The sequence below is a fragment of the Echeneis naucrates genome, chromosome 7, assembly GCF_900963305.1.
Source record: "Echeneis naucrates chromosome 7, fEcheNa1.1, whole genome shotgun sequence".
NCBI lineage: Eukaryota > Metazoa > Chordata > Actinopteri > Carangiformes > Echeneidae > Echeneis > Echeneis naucrates.
Window position 1 is genome coordinate 20,945,465 of NC_042517.1, and position 15,569 is coordinate 20,961,033.

Sequence of the window (15,569 nt, forward strand, 5' to 3'; positions counted from 1 at the left end):
ATGTACAAAACACACCTCTGGGTTCTGTAACACTTTGAGATTACTCTGAGTGCATCAGCTGCTGTCAATAAAGGAGTCTCCCTATTTGACACCTGCATCTCAGTGTCCGTCTTGACATTGGCTTGACAGAGAAACTGATCTTGCCCTTTTTTTTCTTTTTTTTTTTACATCAAGCAAGTGAGGAAAATTCTGATATACAGTGCAATATATTAAAAACAAATAAATTCATTATAAAATGAGTATTGTACCGACAAGCAGATCCTTCAGCTATCAGGCTCCTCTTCTATGGAACCAACTTCCAGTATCAGTCCGTGGGATGGACTCTGTATGACAGAGCTTATAGTTAAAGTTAAAGTTCATTTACTCTTTAGGTATGCTGCTATAGGCCTGCTGGGGGAAGGACTGAGCATCTCTCTCTCTTTCTCCCCCCCTTGGAAGTGCTGACATATCAATAATCATGTTTCCCAAAGTCTCTGTCTCTCCCAGTTCCTCTCCTCTCTCTCTTTCTGTCCTCATCCTGCAGGTGATGAATAATTGTGACCTCATGTTCCTGCAACGCCTGTTGCTCCCATATCTTCATGAACCGAGGACCTAAGTGCAGGAACAAGCTGAAAGAAGGTTGCAGGCAAAATATATTTTAATAAAGAAACCCAAAAACAGCTAGGAACAGAAAGAAACAAACTCACATACTATATACAAAACAAGGAAGACTATACTGTAGCGAAATCAAAGAAAAAGAGGTGACTCAGGACTGGAAATAGAGACGAAAGAAAAAGGACCTGACAAGGACTAGACAGAAACCAGGACTTAAATACACACTGAACTAAACGAGACAACAAAGCATAGGTGAAACACATTAGGGGAGGGAAGGCAATCAGCAGGAGGGAACTTGACAGGACAAGGGAAGAGGCAAGGACTTCAAAATAAAACAGGAAGAAATGGACAGCATCAAAACTGAATCACAACAGAAACTACATCACAGAACACAGACTGCGGTCATCCCCCAGTTTGGTATTCCAAGAGCAAGAATCGAGGATCAGCAGAGATCAAAGTCAAAGAATGGTTGAAAACAATCAATGGGATCCTGAAGGCAAAGTTGAATAAGAGATGTGCTCCTACTAAACTACATGGGGTTGATGCTTTTCCATTAGCATTAATAAGCTATTGGATGCAGACACACAGAAGTGCACATTTGGTGGCACATGAAATGCTTATAGGTCAACCCATGCCTGTGCTACATCTAAGAGGTCCCTATAAAGGAACGCCGCTTGAGCAGTTGCAAGATGAGTTAAAAGCATATTTGAAACTATTAATTGCCATCTATCCATCCATCCATCTTCTATCGACTTTTTTGTTTCCGGGTCACGGGGTGCTGGAGCCAGTCCCAGCCAGCGTTCTGAGTGAAGGGCGGGGTACACCCTGGACAGGTTGCCAGTCCATCACAGGGCCATCACGCAAAGACACACAGAGACAAACAACCACTCACCAATCACTCACACCTACAGACAATTTAGAGTCACCAGTTAGCCTAGGCATGCATATGTCTTTGAACGGTGGGAGGAAACCGGAGTACCCGGAGGAAACCCACACAGGCACAAGGAGAACATGCAAACTCTGCACAGAAAGCACCTAGGCCTACTTATTGTGAGGTGACAGTGCTAACCACTATGCCACCGTGTTGCCCAACCATCCATAGATCTATATTTTTACAGGAGAAGAGTCGAGAGGTCAAGATCTGGTCCGACCAGTGGTGCTAGGAGATCAGATGTATGTGAAAGTCTTCCGACTTGGTATCACCTGAATCATTGCATCAAAGTTCAAGACAAAGTCAAGGACAGTATCAAACTGACAGAACACCATAAAAAGAGAAAAGGACCACAAAAGGAGCCACTCCCAATAACTCTGATGAGTAGATGATGCAGATGATGCAAAAAGACATACAACTATCCAGACAGTGGTGGGGTCCACACCAGTATTTCCACATCAAGCATATAATTTATCATTTCCAATGCTTCGACAAGATGATAAAATACAAGCTAAACAACACATGCTCATTGAGGTTAAAATCTGAGTAGTATCAGGGAACCCAGGCAGAATAGAGATGACCTTAAATAAAGGCATGGATCCAAGTTTTGGCTATGGAGCATATGTCAAGGTAAATAGTTCAACATAGCACACAGCAACATGGCTAGCACTTGTGAGGAGGGAAAGACCGGATCTAGAGATCCCATTTATCCCACCCATAGTAGACCATGTCAGACTTCCAATTCTTCCACAAAACATAATGAGTAATGTGTACAGGTGAGATATGCACGTGATAACCAAGGTGGTCAAGTAGTGTAGAAGTGATGGAAGAAACATGGGATTCACGAAATTGTGATATCAAAGTTGGGGCCAACAAAGAAGGAGGGGCTGTTGAACTTCATGCTCAAATCTATCACCCCAATATAGAATAGGCATCAGAATTAATTACCATGGCTAGGGGAGGAGGAAGGGAAAATCACAATCACAATAACTGATTAACCAGGTGTTAATCCGCAGTCAGTCGAAGGTGAAAATGAGACATAGGGAAATTATCCAACTAACCAGAGCATAAATAACATTAGATGATCAAATAGTTAGTCACATCCATACTCCTGAAGATCAAAATCTCAGTAATGTTTCTACTTCTGATGATCAAAGTGTAAGTGACATTTTTATGCCTAACAATAAGAGACCTGACAAGAACAAATCTATTACAAATTTCACCTGAGTTGCTGAGCTAGATTGATTATTTTTTTTTTGCATCCCGGCTACCAGTTCCCCATCAGAGAGAGCTTTCAGTGCTGGTAGGTACGTTGTCGCATGCCACAGGGCAGCACTCAAACTAGATGCTGTTGATTGTCTGGTTTCTTTGCCAAAAATTTGCAATGTCTGAGATTTAGCCTACTTAAATGCCTTGTTCATAAAGTGCATGTGTGAATATGTTTCTATACCAGTAATACTGCAAGCCAAGTTGCACTTGTTATTTTTCAATACTAATGTGATCTACCTGTATGCACTTGGGTACTTTGTAATGGCAATATTGATGCAAGTTGCAGTCTTGTTTTTTAATTTATAGCCTAGTTTAAAGTAAGGTCCACATTAACATACTTTCACTTAATGATGGCTTAGTTACAACTTGCACTTGTTTATTTGGTGAATGCTTGAATACTGGGTAAATGTACCTTGGCTTGAAGCAATATTATTATTGCTGGAAGTTGCCGATTTGTTGCTAATTATTATAATTGTTATTATTAATTTTTTTGGGACCTCCTCAGTACAATAGAACCACTGACAAGCACCCTGGCTAAAAAAACTGATAACATTCACAGAGTGTAGCTGGTTTACATAAGTTGTGAAACTTAGCCTAGTTTTGAAGTGGTCTGAAAAATGTGTTAAATAAAAGGTTCTACATTTTCACTGCAACCTTCATGCATTTGATTCCTTCACTAGTTTAGTTCCACCCTATGGAAGACTGTCCAGGAGATCGATGAGGCTACAAATTAGAATATTATAGTTTGTACCAACACATCTATTGGATATCTTGCATCAGAGATAGAAATTATTGTATATTATGTAAATATGATGATATTTAATGTTGTTGTGTTTTGAATGCTTCATGCAATGCATGTGATTCCCTCCCTTCACAGTGCCTCTTGAAAACTGTAGCACTTTGTGGGGCCATGCAAACCTGTAGGCTATTAATACTTATGCACAATGGTCATGACCATGGATTGGAATAGGCTATTCTTAGCTAATGTGCGGTAATTCTTTTCTCAGTCGGTGGAAAATTTGGTCAACACTGAAAAAACGTCAAATACAGTAAAACCGGAGTTATTCTGAAAAATAGCGTGAAATAGAATTTTAATTAAAATTCTTTTAATTAAACGTGAATCCACTGTGCACTTGTATTAGCAGTGTCCTCGAAACATCACGACAACAACATAACAATAGTAACATCCTCTCTGCCGCCTAACCCCGAACCTAAATGCAGCTTTCTTTTTCATGGAAGTCGTAGGCTCTTCTTCTGTCTCCTCACTGGGCCTTCTCCCCTTCACAAAGAAACCGTCCTTTTTTAATTATTTGGGGGTTGAGGTCCGCTGGTCTAAGCAACAGTTCACTCCTAATGAGGGAACTCGAATGAATTAAATAGCATTACCAATATGGATTCCCAGTGAATTTAAAACTCAACATGAGGTGAGAGCATGCCTTGGACTGAAGTCAACTAAAATGTGCCCTGGAGAAATTACATTTATTATAACCAGTAAAGGTTCACTAATTACACAATTGGGGTGCTCAGAGCAGTGGTGGAACAGCTGCGTGCCATTTCTCTAATGGCTTGGCAGAACAGACAGGTGTTAGATCGGATGGTAGCCAGTCAGGGGGTTGTATGTATGATGCTTGGGAAACATTATTGTATTATATTACTAAGCAATATGGCTCCCAATGGAACATTCACAAGAGGGATGAGGAAATTAAACAAATTAAAATTAGAGATGCAGGAGAATGATGGTGGGGGAGGTAGCCTGTTTTTGGATTGACTGGACCAAATTTTCAGAAGATGAGGAGCCATGAGTGCTGCTTTTTCTTTCTGGCATTTTGCACTGTGCCCATCCTGAGGAGACATTTCCGGCAAGCAACGGACAAACAAATGGACATGATGATGAGCCTGCAGGGAGCCCAAATGGTGAATGTACTGGCAAATGGACAAATGACTCATATGCGCCCAGTGATCCAAGGATTGCTGGGGGACCCACATTTGTTTCCAATACCTGATTACCTGGAGGACACTGATGATCCTGATAAAAAATCTGGAGCTGGACGAGGATGAGCTCTGATGTGTGCTGAGAAAAAGAAACACAGATATGCAAGGGGAACACAGAAATGGAAAGCTCAACATGGGAGACTTGGATCTGGATATCTGTTCATGGACTTTAATGGACTGAATTGCACCACAATAGACCAAAACATGTAATAATGTTATCAATATGTTACAATCATCCAAGTAATCAAGTGCTATTAATATTTAACTTTATACTCCACTTATCTTTGTTATGAGAAATATTTTGTTACAGTAACAGCATTTAACATGTTATATTTTCTTATTGATGTTGTCAGGGTTTGAATTACTATGATACCATTTTCAGTGGACGGTTCATATTTCAAGGTGTAAAAAGAAAGTCGGTCACCTGGGGGAGCAGGGCCATAAGAGAATTTTCCTTCTGAAAGTTTTTTTGCACCTATATATCTCTGAAGTTGTGAACTGCCCCACATATTCTGATCACATTGTCACGAATATTGCATTGTATAATATTGTTTAGCTATGCCACAGTCATACATATCATATTATTGTTTCAATTTGTTACCCATCACATATGCTTTATAAATCATATGTTTTATGTTATATACAGTATCTCACATATTCATATAAATTACAGCAGTGACTTCAGGGGGATATATGGAAACATTAAAACATCCAAAAACTGAATAACAAGAGGACATTAGGCCACTATAGCCACCTGATAGGCCACTATGACCTGCACACTGACGGTAACAGTCTAGTGAGATTCCACGAAACAATGGGAGTCTTGCCTAATAAGGACAAGGTACCACACTGTGTTCAGACATCTGTAAACCTTGTCTGTACTTGTGTGAAAATGCTAAGGTTGTCCAAAGGAAAGCAGGATACACACAATGTTGTGTCTTCAGGGTAGATATTATTAAGAAATGTTCTTGGAGGATGGGTCACGTTCCCTTGGGATTGGAGAATGGTGAACCTGGTAAACAAGTAGTAGTAGTAGTAGTCTGTGCAGTCCACATACATCATCATCCGAATATAAGAGACACCTCTGGGTTCTATAATACTTATCTGTCTTGTTAATAGGGCTAGTGAATAAAGGATCTGAAAAATAACCAACTTATTGCATTTCAGGGCTACTTGGTATTTCACTTCCTTAAAAAGTACAGTACATGGATCTGTTTGCCTTTGCCTTCTCTTGTCTTTCACAAATCCCCACGTACCGTCTGTTAGAAGACATTTTGTCCCACAATCATATTCAATTTGAGCACAGTCATGTAACAGGAACAGTTACCTGCCATGACACACCGCCTAATCACTCGGCACCATATAGCAACAAAATGATCATTAATTTAACCTTAAATCCACTCTTTAATGTGGCATCAGGACAAAGAAACAAAGAACTAATGATGTGTGTGTGTGTGTATACAAGTGGTAGAATGTGAATGAACAAATGAATAAATAAATAAATATTAGGGGTGTAATGGTATGTCACAGTTTGGTATGTACCTCAGTTTTGAAATCACTGTTAACTACATTTTCAGTACAGAAAAATGCAAAAAAAAAAAAAAAAAAGTAAAAATGTGATCTTGTTTCTCATTCATTGTCAAATCGAAAACATAAAACATAGCACAATTCCTCTTTTTAAAGAAAACCATTCCTGAGTCTAATGAAAATAAGTAAGTGGAGCTCGAAGAAAAGCATTTTCAAATTAGCATTCAAACTACTAGTTAAATAAAAAGCTTTTTGGCTTTACTATATAAGTTGAAATAATTTGAAATGTTACTCACATGCTTAATTGCTTAATTGCTTCAATGTAGAAAATAATTAGATTAATTAACTCTAATTTGTTTGAGTAGCTGTTTTGAGTAGCTTAACCTACTCGGCAGCAAGTATTTTCGGTATCAGTACACAAAGCCCTTTATCAAGCGGTTCAGTACAAATACACATAGCATTACACTCTCTCTATATATATATATATATATCTCACATGGAATCAACACATGCTTTGAAACACTTTTCTCCGTTGTTTCTGCAGACACATCCTTAAAACATACACTCAGGTAAACACCCTAACCCCTCAGATAGAGTATGAAAACATCTGACCAGCAGACCTGATGAACACTGGAGACACACAACACCAAAACAAAACTAGTCACAGCACCCACAGGAAGGCAGGGGGCTGTAAATAGATGAGCAGATGATAATCAACACTACCCCCGCTTCACCCCTCAGGTATGACCACCTGTCATCATGTAACTCAAGTTGAATGCACCTGAGCTTCCTCCATCTGATGAAAATCTGTTGGGAGCAGCTTGTATGAACGTTTATTTCCTGGTATGGAAAGGTGTTTCCTGTCTGTAGAGCTGCAGACTGCAGGTTTTCAGTGGATCTTTAGTCACAGTCAAATATAACCAGTACCATTGGGTTTTTTCCTCCATCTAGGAACACACTCACTGCTTCCCTGACTTTCAGACAGATGTGAGATCAGGATCTGTCCTCTCCATCTTTTATGTATACATGTCAACATATCAGCATCTAAATTAAAGGGACAGGGAATCTTGTGTGTTGGATCCAATCTTTGAGATTTAATATGAATGGGAGACTTCTTAGTTCAGCTCGCTGTGTGGGATGAAACCTGAGTCAAGGGTGTTGTTTGAGGTTCAGGGTTAAGGCATTCACTGCGCAATGATGGAGCAGATTTTGAATCAGAGAAGCTGGTAATAGACCTACAGTAAGAAGTCCTCACCTTAAGGGCACAGTCAGACCTGCTGCCCATCAAACTGCTCTGCCAAAACACCTGTAGAAACTTGGAGGATAGAGCCAAAGTTAGGACCAAGCAGAGAGCGAGAGAGAGAGAGGACACAGTGTTGGACCAAAGAACTTAACCAAGTATAAATACTGGGTGCTTTTTAGAAGAGTGGGAGACAATGAATCTGAATTAAGCTTTATGCTGCTGGAAACAGAAAACAGCCTCCTGTCAGGGAAAGACCAGGGGACGTCTCCACTGTCATGACGAAAAAGCAGCGGAAGAATCTCCACATATGATGGACACAAACCCTGTTAGACTAATGCAATGAATGGGAGATAGGAATCTGGAGGTTTCACACATCTTAACTCCAGCCAGTAGAAAGTACTTTGAGTCTCCCAACGCACGTACGCACACACACAAACACGCGCAGCCTGGCCCCAACGCCGGAGGCAGATGCACTACCGGCTTCGTCACCTACCGTTCCCGGTGATGCGGTTCTCGATGTCTCTGTGTCCGGTGTCCCGTGTGGACATACTAAGTTGTATGTAGAGTCCCAGGTAATGCAAACTCCCCAGCAACGCCCTGAACGCCCCCATCTCTCCGGTGGTGTATCTGCTCCTGCCCCCCTCCCGCACCCTCTCTCTCTTCATCCGCTGGTCACTTTGGATTTTCTGACCTTTAATTTGTTGTGTCTTACTTTTAAATCCAGGTGGCTGTTCGTGTCGAGGAAGAGACTAAAGAACCTGCGTAAACCAAAGACGAGGGATCGAGCTGCCTCCGTAAAAACACTGTGCCAGCTCATGCTCAACACTTAGCTCTACATGCGGCGGAGGGACACAGCTCCAACACGGGAGGCGCAGTGGCTGGTAATGAGCAAAACAATTATTGGCGGAGAGACATCAAAAACACAGCTAAAACTATACCACGTTGAAATGTTCAATTTATGAAACAACAATTATAATATAATAATACCAATAATATATTCAAAATCCTGACATTCGGTAATTAAGTTAAATTAAGGACCAAAATGAAAAAAAAATGAGCAAGCACTGGGCGACAGTGGCAAGTAAAAACTTCCTTGAAGAGGCTCAACCAGTTGGGTTGAGAGAAGGAGAGATGAGAGCTGGAGGAGGGGATATTCAAAACAGTGCAGGCAGGAACATGATGCTCATGAAGATGATGCTGTATGGAGTTCATGGGGATATGGGAGCAGCAGGCATTGCAGGAACATGGGGTGGTCAGGCCAAAACTTTGGACACACCTTCTCATTCAAAGTGTGTCCAAACTTTTGGCCTGTAATGTACATGTTCCTCCTGAAGCCTGAGCCAGAGTTGTCTGCCTGTTTGAAAATGGTGCCATGACCCCAGGATCCACCCCTAGGGTGTGGTTCTGAGTTTGAACAGGAGGGCATTGGCTGGATGCCAGTGCCCTCAGCAGGGGTCCCTGGTGATGTCACACAGGTAAAGACGCTCCATGGCTCTCAATCTGCGCTTTTTTCCTAGGCTCTAGTTGTAGTAGAGAGCTGTCCAAGGGAGCAACACCAAATATTTGGATCCTACTACCACAAAATCCTGGGTCAGTCTTCAACTCGCAGGACAAGTGCAGGACTGCTGTTTTCTCTTTTTTTTGCTTTTCCTTTTTTTCCTCCTCAAACTCACCGTGGACTGCTGCGCAATCAGTGAATCCACGTGCTGAGAGGACCAGCTTGACTTTGTGGGGTTTTTTAACATGGTTTTATTAGTATATTTTCTGTTAGGGTAATGTAGGGGTGCATGCACCCTGTGGTACTTGTATTTTTATGATTTTAATATTGGGTCTGCCATGGTTGTAGGGAGAAAAGAAAGAATGGCAAAATACAAAAACATTTGGACATTGCAATGTCCCTTACAATTCAGCTTTTTTTTGTTTTTCGGCATAGCACTGACTGCTGTTTATGTATTTATTTATTTTTTTTAGTTTAGTGTTTTCACTATTTTTAGGGGTTGAATGGGTTTAGTTTTTGAGTTTTAACACTCTTTCTCCTTTTATTCTAGTGCTGTGACTGGTGGGGCCCTCCACTCATCGGTGTGTTTGGGGTGCGGGGAGTTCACTTGCGATGGTGGTTTGGTTTGGTTTGCGGGTGCACGTCTTCATTAGTGTGGTGTTTTACTTTAAGTGTGTGGATTTATATTTCTTTTGATTGCATATGCATATGACATGACTGTCTGTCCTCTTGTTCTTTCCTTTCTGTATTTTTAAGGTTTTAGTCAATTATAAATAAATGGCATGTGTATGATCCACACTGACTGTTGTGGCCTCTTTATTGAAGCCCCTGTGTGCTCCTGACCCCTCTTTAAGGTTACACAAAGAACAATTGTCTCCCGTGATCTTCCCCGCTGCTGCCGAGGGATTCATCACGTCGCCGTTATCTGAGGATAACATGGACTGCTCGACCAAACTGATGCTGGTGAAGCTGGTGCGACTGCTGTTAATGTGTATCTGCTCCTGCCCCCCTCCCGCACCCTCTCTCTCTTCATCCGCTGGTCACTTTGGATTTTCTGACCTTGGTGGTGAAGCTGGTGCGACTGCTGTTAATGTGATATTGTGATTGAATAATTATTGCTGTGAATAAACTCTGGTATGTGATTATATATTATTTATAACATCCAGTGCTGTTGCTGCCAGTGCTTCTGTTAACCCTTTTGAGACCTGATATTGACTTTGCTAATTTGGACATTGACCCCTGGCAACAGAGTGGTGTCCCGAAATTTACTACTTATAGTAAATATTTTTAGATATCAATAATCAGTTTCATTATCATTGATATTAATTCCTAATATCCACATTACTCCTTCTAGTGCACAAAAGCACCACAAGTAACCTCCATCTAGAGAGCGGAGTGGCCTACTGGGACAGTAAGGAACTATGAGCTCCCTGAGATATCATGGAGTTTGGTCATTAAGAGCTTTATACATTAGAAGGATGTTCTATTCTGAATTTTACTGGTAGCCAGCCATTTAAACAAAGCTAACCATTGCTAGCATCTCTGTGAGGCTGCTAAATATTACTAAAACATGTTCACAATGTGGAAAGAAACCTACGGATTGGCCAAATGTAGCTTCTGGGTGGCATTTTATGAAAAGAAAATACAAAGTGATTCCACGTTATCTCAAAATAGCAAAAATTATTGAGAACAAAGTGGGATGCCCAGTCATGATGATTCATACTCTTTGAACCATAAATGTCTCAGTGTGGTGGACCGATTGACTGTATGTCATTAATAGAGCCAGAGGATGTGTTAGTCTGATCTCCACAGGTACACAAACCCAAACAAAAGTGTTGTTGCTGAGCTTGATATCCAAGTCATGGTCTTGAATGCCAAAGCTCCCAGTTTTGCACACTCAGTAACAGCATGCCTTTTCTTCTTAAACTAGGAGAGAAAAGCCCAAAAGCACAGCGATGCAGTGTTTGCACTCATTCATATGGAAAATACATCTATTCTCCTTCTTCTTGGCTGTGAAATTGCAATACAACCGCTGTTAAAAATGCCACATTTATAATCATTGATAAGAGATGCATGGGGCCACCAAATACACCCAGCTGCTTTCACCATCTTGTTACTGAGTGTATGTATTTGAGTCTCTCAAGACTATTAGCAAGGACAAAAATCAGTAACAAATTACAGAAACTTGAATCATAAAGGGAGAGAGACAGCTTGGACGTTATAAGAGAAAATGCTACAGCAAATAATTTTCTACTTAATTAAATCGATTCAAGTGAAACGAGTCCACAGATCAGGACCAGTGACAGTTTTCAGACTAAGCCACAATCAAAGCATCAAAAAAACCAAAAAAAAATAAAAAATACAAAACACAAATAAGTTGCAAATACTCACATTGAACAATCAGATGTCCATCACATCTTCATTTCCATCATGTCCTCACGTCATGATGAAATGGAAGATTAAAGATTGTGAATCTGGAATTACTCTCAATTAACTGTTATTTCTAAAAGCACGACAGACCAGGTTTGTTCTTAAGAATCATGTTTGAATGATATCAGTCTCACTAGGCTGAGAAAAACACGTGAGTCAACAAGACAGCGGACATCTTTTCCTCACGTATCTTAATGCTTGATCATTATTGGGTCAAAGTTTGTCCACTGTGCACATCACTGTCCACTGTTTTTTCTCCATCTGTCTCTATGCCTCTCTGTCAGTCTCACTCACTAAACTGTTATATTAATCAAACAACAAATACACAATCAAGATTTTAAAAACAAATGTTTTATTGAAAAGTATTTTTCAGACAACATTTTTCATGAAAGACTAAAAGGAAATGAGACTTGTTTACCTGCACAGTCTCGAGCGTCATTACAACTAAATCCAAATGAAATATCATATGGTGTGAGTTTTTTTTTGTTTTTTTTTTTTTATATATAATTGTTCCCACATAGAAAAACAAAGTGTGGATTAGAAGTTGTCGACCATATCCATGATTCTCTTCCTCTCCATTTCTTTGTACTCATCACTCTTCCCATCCCCGATGCTCTCAGCGTATTCTGCAAAAGATGAGGGCAATCTGCAGATTAGGGGACCTGACAGTCATAGCTACTCTATTCCTGAGTGTCCTTGTGCCCTACTGTCCTGACTCCACAGCTGAGTGTCTTCCTGTCCTCACTCTAGTCCTAAGTGTAATATGTGACCAGGGGTTTTAAGACTGGTTCTGGACTTAAACTGTGAAACTGAATGTGGAGACTGCATCTCCTCATCTGTGCCACTTTGTGTATCTCCATTTATGACCTTTTGTGTCTCTATGTGTGTGCCTCCATGTGTCAGGAGGAAGTTTTATCCTTGCCACTGTTGCCAAGTACTTGCTCATGGAGGATCTGTTTGGTCTCTTTAAATCATTTCATAAAGAGTTTGGTCTAGACCTGCTCTATATGTAAAGTGCCTTGATGTAACTTTGATTTGAGTTATGATTTGACGCTATACAAATAAATCTGATTTTATTTGATTTTGTGTTTGTGTTTCCATGTCTATAAATGGTCCTGCAATCAACCACAGACAGAAAGGTCAGAGATTGCGTGACTTTCCAACTCTCTGCAGAGCCTTTTTATTCAGCATTCTGGTCTTCCTCCTGTCACCACGGCAACACGGCAGAGGACAATACAGAAGTGAGTGTGGCCATTACTCAGGCCAGAGACTGAAACAGATCTGCCAGGAGTACAAGGAGGAGGCGCGTCTGTGGCTGTTGCACAGGAAGATGATGGGAAATGCATCAAAAGACAAAAACAATAAACCTTGTCTATATCATATTTCTGCACTGCAAGAGCAAGTCGGAGGGAAGGAAACAAAACCAGTGGAAAACGCATCTCTATTATTAACAAAATATCTGCAGCTAATTTCAACAACCAGATTTAGTCAAACATTGACTGAGCTGCTTCTTCAAATATCTATTCTCAAGGTTTTTAAGTAAAGGATTTCCTGGGTTACCATATGAAAGCTCATCGTCAGCACATGCTATTACACATAAGTCAGTCAAAGAAGGGATGCTGTCATTTAATGACATCTGGACTAGATTATGACCAAGTTAACAAGCAATTTGATTACGCACTAATTTTGAATGATATTTTAGTTTTATAAATAAAAGGAGAAAAGATAAGAGAAACTGCCATTCATTTCGTGTGTGTGTGTATGTAAATATATATATAAAACTAAGAAAAAATACTATATCAGAATATAAAATTACTTATTTCGGGATCTAAACTTTTGTCCATGTGGCACCGCACTAGCAAGAGTGCAGGCACTGCTCTTCTCCCCGCAGACGTTATGATATCTGAGCCGCAACACAGACCGTGTGACATGACCACAGTAACCTGCTGAAGGTCTTCAAATGGAAGGTTGTGCAAACACACACTCTCTCTAAGACGTAGAAATGCACCAGCACCACACATTCACAAACATATACATACAGCCTTTGGCATAAACTCATCACAATGCCTGACATACAGCGTACGACACATGTGAAGATCATTTAAGGGCAAAATCAATATTAATATACGAATTCATGTCAGAGGAGAAATGAAGAAAACATGCAAACCTTTTGACAAACCCTCTGAATGTGTAGTCATGCCATTTTTTTTCTGAGATGGACATTAATATCTAAAAATATGAAGCACCTAAGAGTAAACCAATTTAACAACAATTTAATGAAAGACACACTGTGAGGGTGGGAGAATTGCCATGTTGGCTGGCACTGGCCCTGTGGCCAATGGCACTATCTCCAGTGCTACATGCCACTGAGCCCGGTGCTATGTGACTGCTGTGTTGTCCTCCTGCTCCGACACAGAGACAGAGGATGGACTTCACACCACTGAGAAACAACACACCTGCTACGTCTTTGAAAAGCAAACAGAAAACAAATCTTTGGGGGAAAGTCCTGAAAAGGCTGAAAGGGACAGAGAGAAACAGACTGCTCCTTTCTGTATCAGCATGACGACGCTATATGTCTCATATTGTGTTATATAGGCACTGACCAATGCGTATTAACCATCTGTACTGCATATTGTACATTAAATATAACAACATATACATACATATATATGATATATAAACAAATGCGGCCTATATATGTACAAAACTGTTTTTCTCTTTAATTTTAGCGGGTGCGGCTTATATTCAGGTGCGCTCTACAGTCTGGAAATTACTGTATACTGTTCTGTGCTGCAGTGTTAGCGGCTGAGTGCTGTTTGATTATAGTAACTCACCTCTCATGATGTGGCGAACCACTTTGACAGACCCTCCTCTCAAGTTTAGGATCTGATGGACTCTCTGGTGCAGCTACAGGGAGACAAAGGCAACAAACACAAGAACAACATCAAACTCCGATCATTTGTCAGTCATTACCAATTCAGCTCAGATACACCCAGACAGCTAAAACTCCTTCCTTTCATAGTGTACAACCTCAGCATGTGGTATGGATATCAATGGTATCAATCAATATCTGTGGTATCAATGGAAAATCGGATGGTGGCAGATGTAATACTAGCATTAGCAAGCCAAGCTGATTAGCTTTATTTTGCTAGCGTAGCTACTAGCTTCTGCTTGATACCAGATCCTGCTGACTGGAGACTGTTATATGGGGACAGCTGTTTTAAATCTGAACACAATTACAGCTAGTTGAGAAGTCAAGAAGAATAAAATGTTCTAGTGTTGACGCTAAAAGGTTCTGATGTGTTCCCAAGGAAACTGACTGTCTCTCCGGGCCACAGCTGCTGTCAGACAGCCAGTCAGAGTCCAACATATGTTATCAATGGAAATAACTCACAATAACTGCAGTGCCTCATATGCTGTCATGACCAGCTTGGTGGAGCCATAGATCTGATTTGAGTTCATTAGTTATTCTGAGGCAAAGCTACTTGAACTGCAGGTTTACACTGTTTATACTGATTCCTGTCAGCTCTAACAGCATCCTCTGGTCAGTAATTCATAATAAGGGTGTGTGTATGTGTTTATTTGTTTGTGTGTGTGTGTATACTTGTGAGATCCCTGAGTTGCTGATCTCCACCATAATATAGCAGATCAACTGAAGGACAAACAGTCCAGCATCCAGTCGACGAAGGTAGAACTCATCCTCCATGCTGTCATCCAGGATTTCCCCACGACGAACCATGTCCTGCACACACACATATTTATTCATGACAAGGTAAATCAATCACAATTTACTTGTTCACTGTAAAATTCAGATCCAACATCTAGGTTTTATTCTGGTGGTCTATTTCCTGCATTTTCCACAAATCCATTTTGTCATTTGAGCAGACACAAATTAATTGATTTAATTGCCAAGCTTATCACAGACAAAGCAGTTTGAATTAAGCTGTTTCTGCCACTTCCTGTAGGAGAAAAGATTATTTCAGTTTCCAGGAGAAGCCAGCTCATTATTTACAGGCCTTGGGCAAAGGTAGACAAATCTCAAATCTAACTAAAACATCATGCACGCACCCAGATGTACAAAACAC

General features: G+C 40.5%; 2 protein-coding genes across 2 annotated transcripts in view; both read right to left on the reverse strand.

Annotated features, from left to right (window-relative positions):
* vstm2la (V-set and transmembrane domain containing 2 like a) overlaps positions 1-8,167 on the reverse strand; it is a 44,498-nt gene extending 36,331 nt beyond the window's left edge. The window contains exon 1 of the mRNA XM_029505502.1: positions 8,050-8,167. Coding sequence (XP_029361362.1) covers positions 8,050-8,167 — 118 coding nt within the window. The remainder of the gene's footprint in view (positions 1-8,049) is intronic.
* A 3,739-nt stretch (positions 8,168-11,906) lies between these two features.
* The window catches only part of ctnnbl1 (catenin, beta like 1), a 36,555-nt gene continuing 32,892 nt past the window's right edge, over positions 11,907-15,569 (reverse strand). The window contains exons 14-16 of the mRNA XM_029506679.1: positions 15,089-15,226; positions 14,319-14,391; positions 11,907-12,110 (exon numbers count right to left, since the gene is read on the reverse strand). Of these exons, the coding sequence (XP_029362539.1) occupies positions 12,022-12,110; positions 14,319-14,391; positions 15,089-15,226 (300 nt within the window). The 3' untranslated portion in view covers positions 11,907-12,021. The remainder of the gene's footprint in view (positions 12,111-14,318; positions 14,392-15,088; positions 15,227-15,569) is intronic.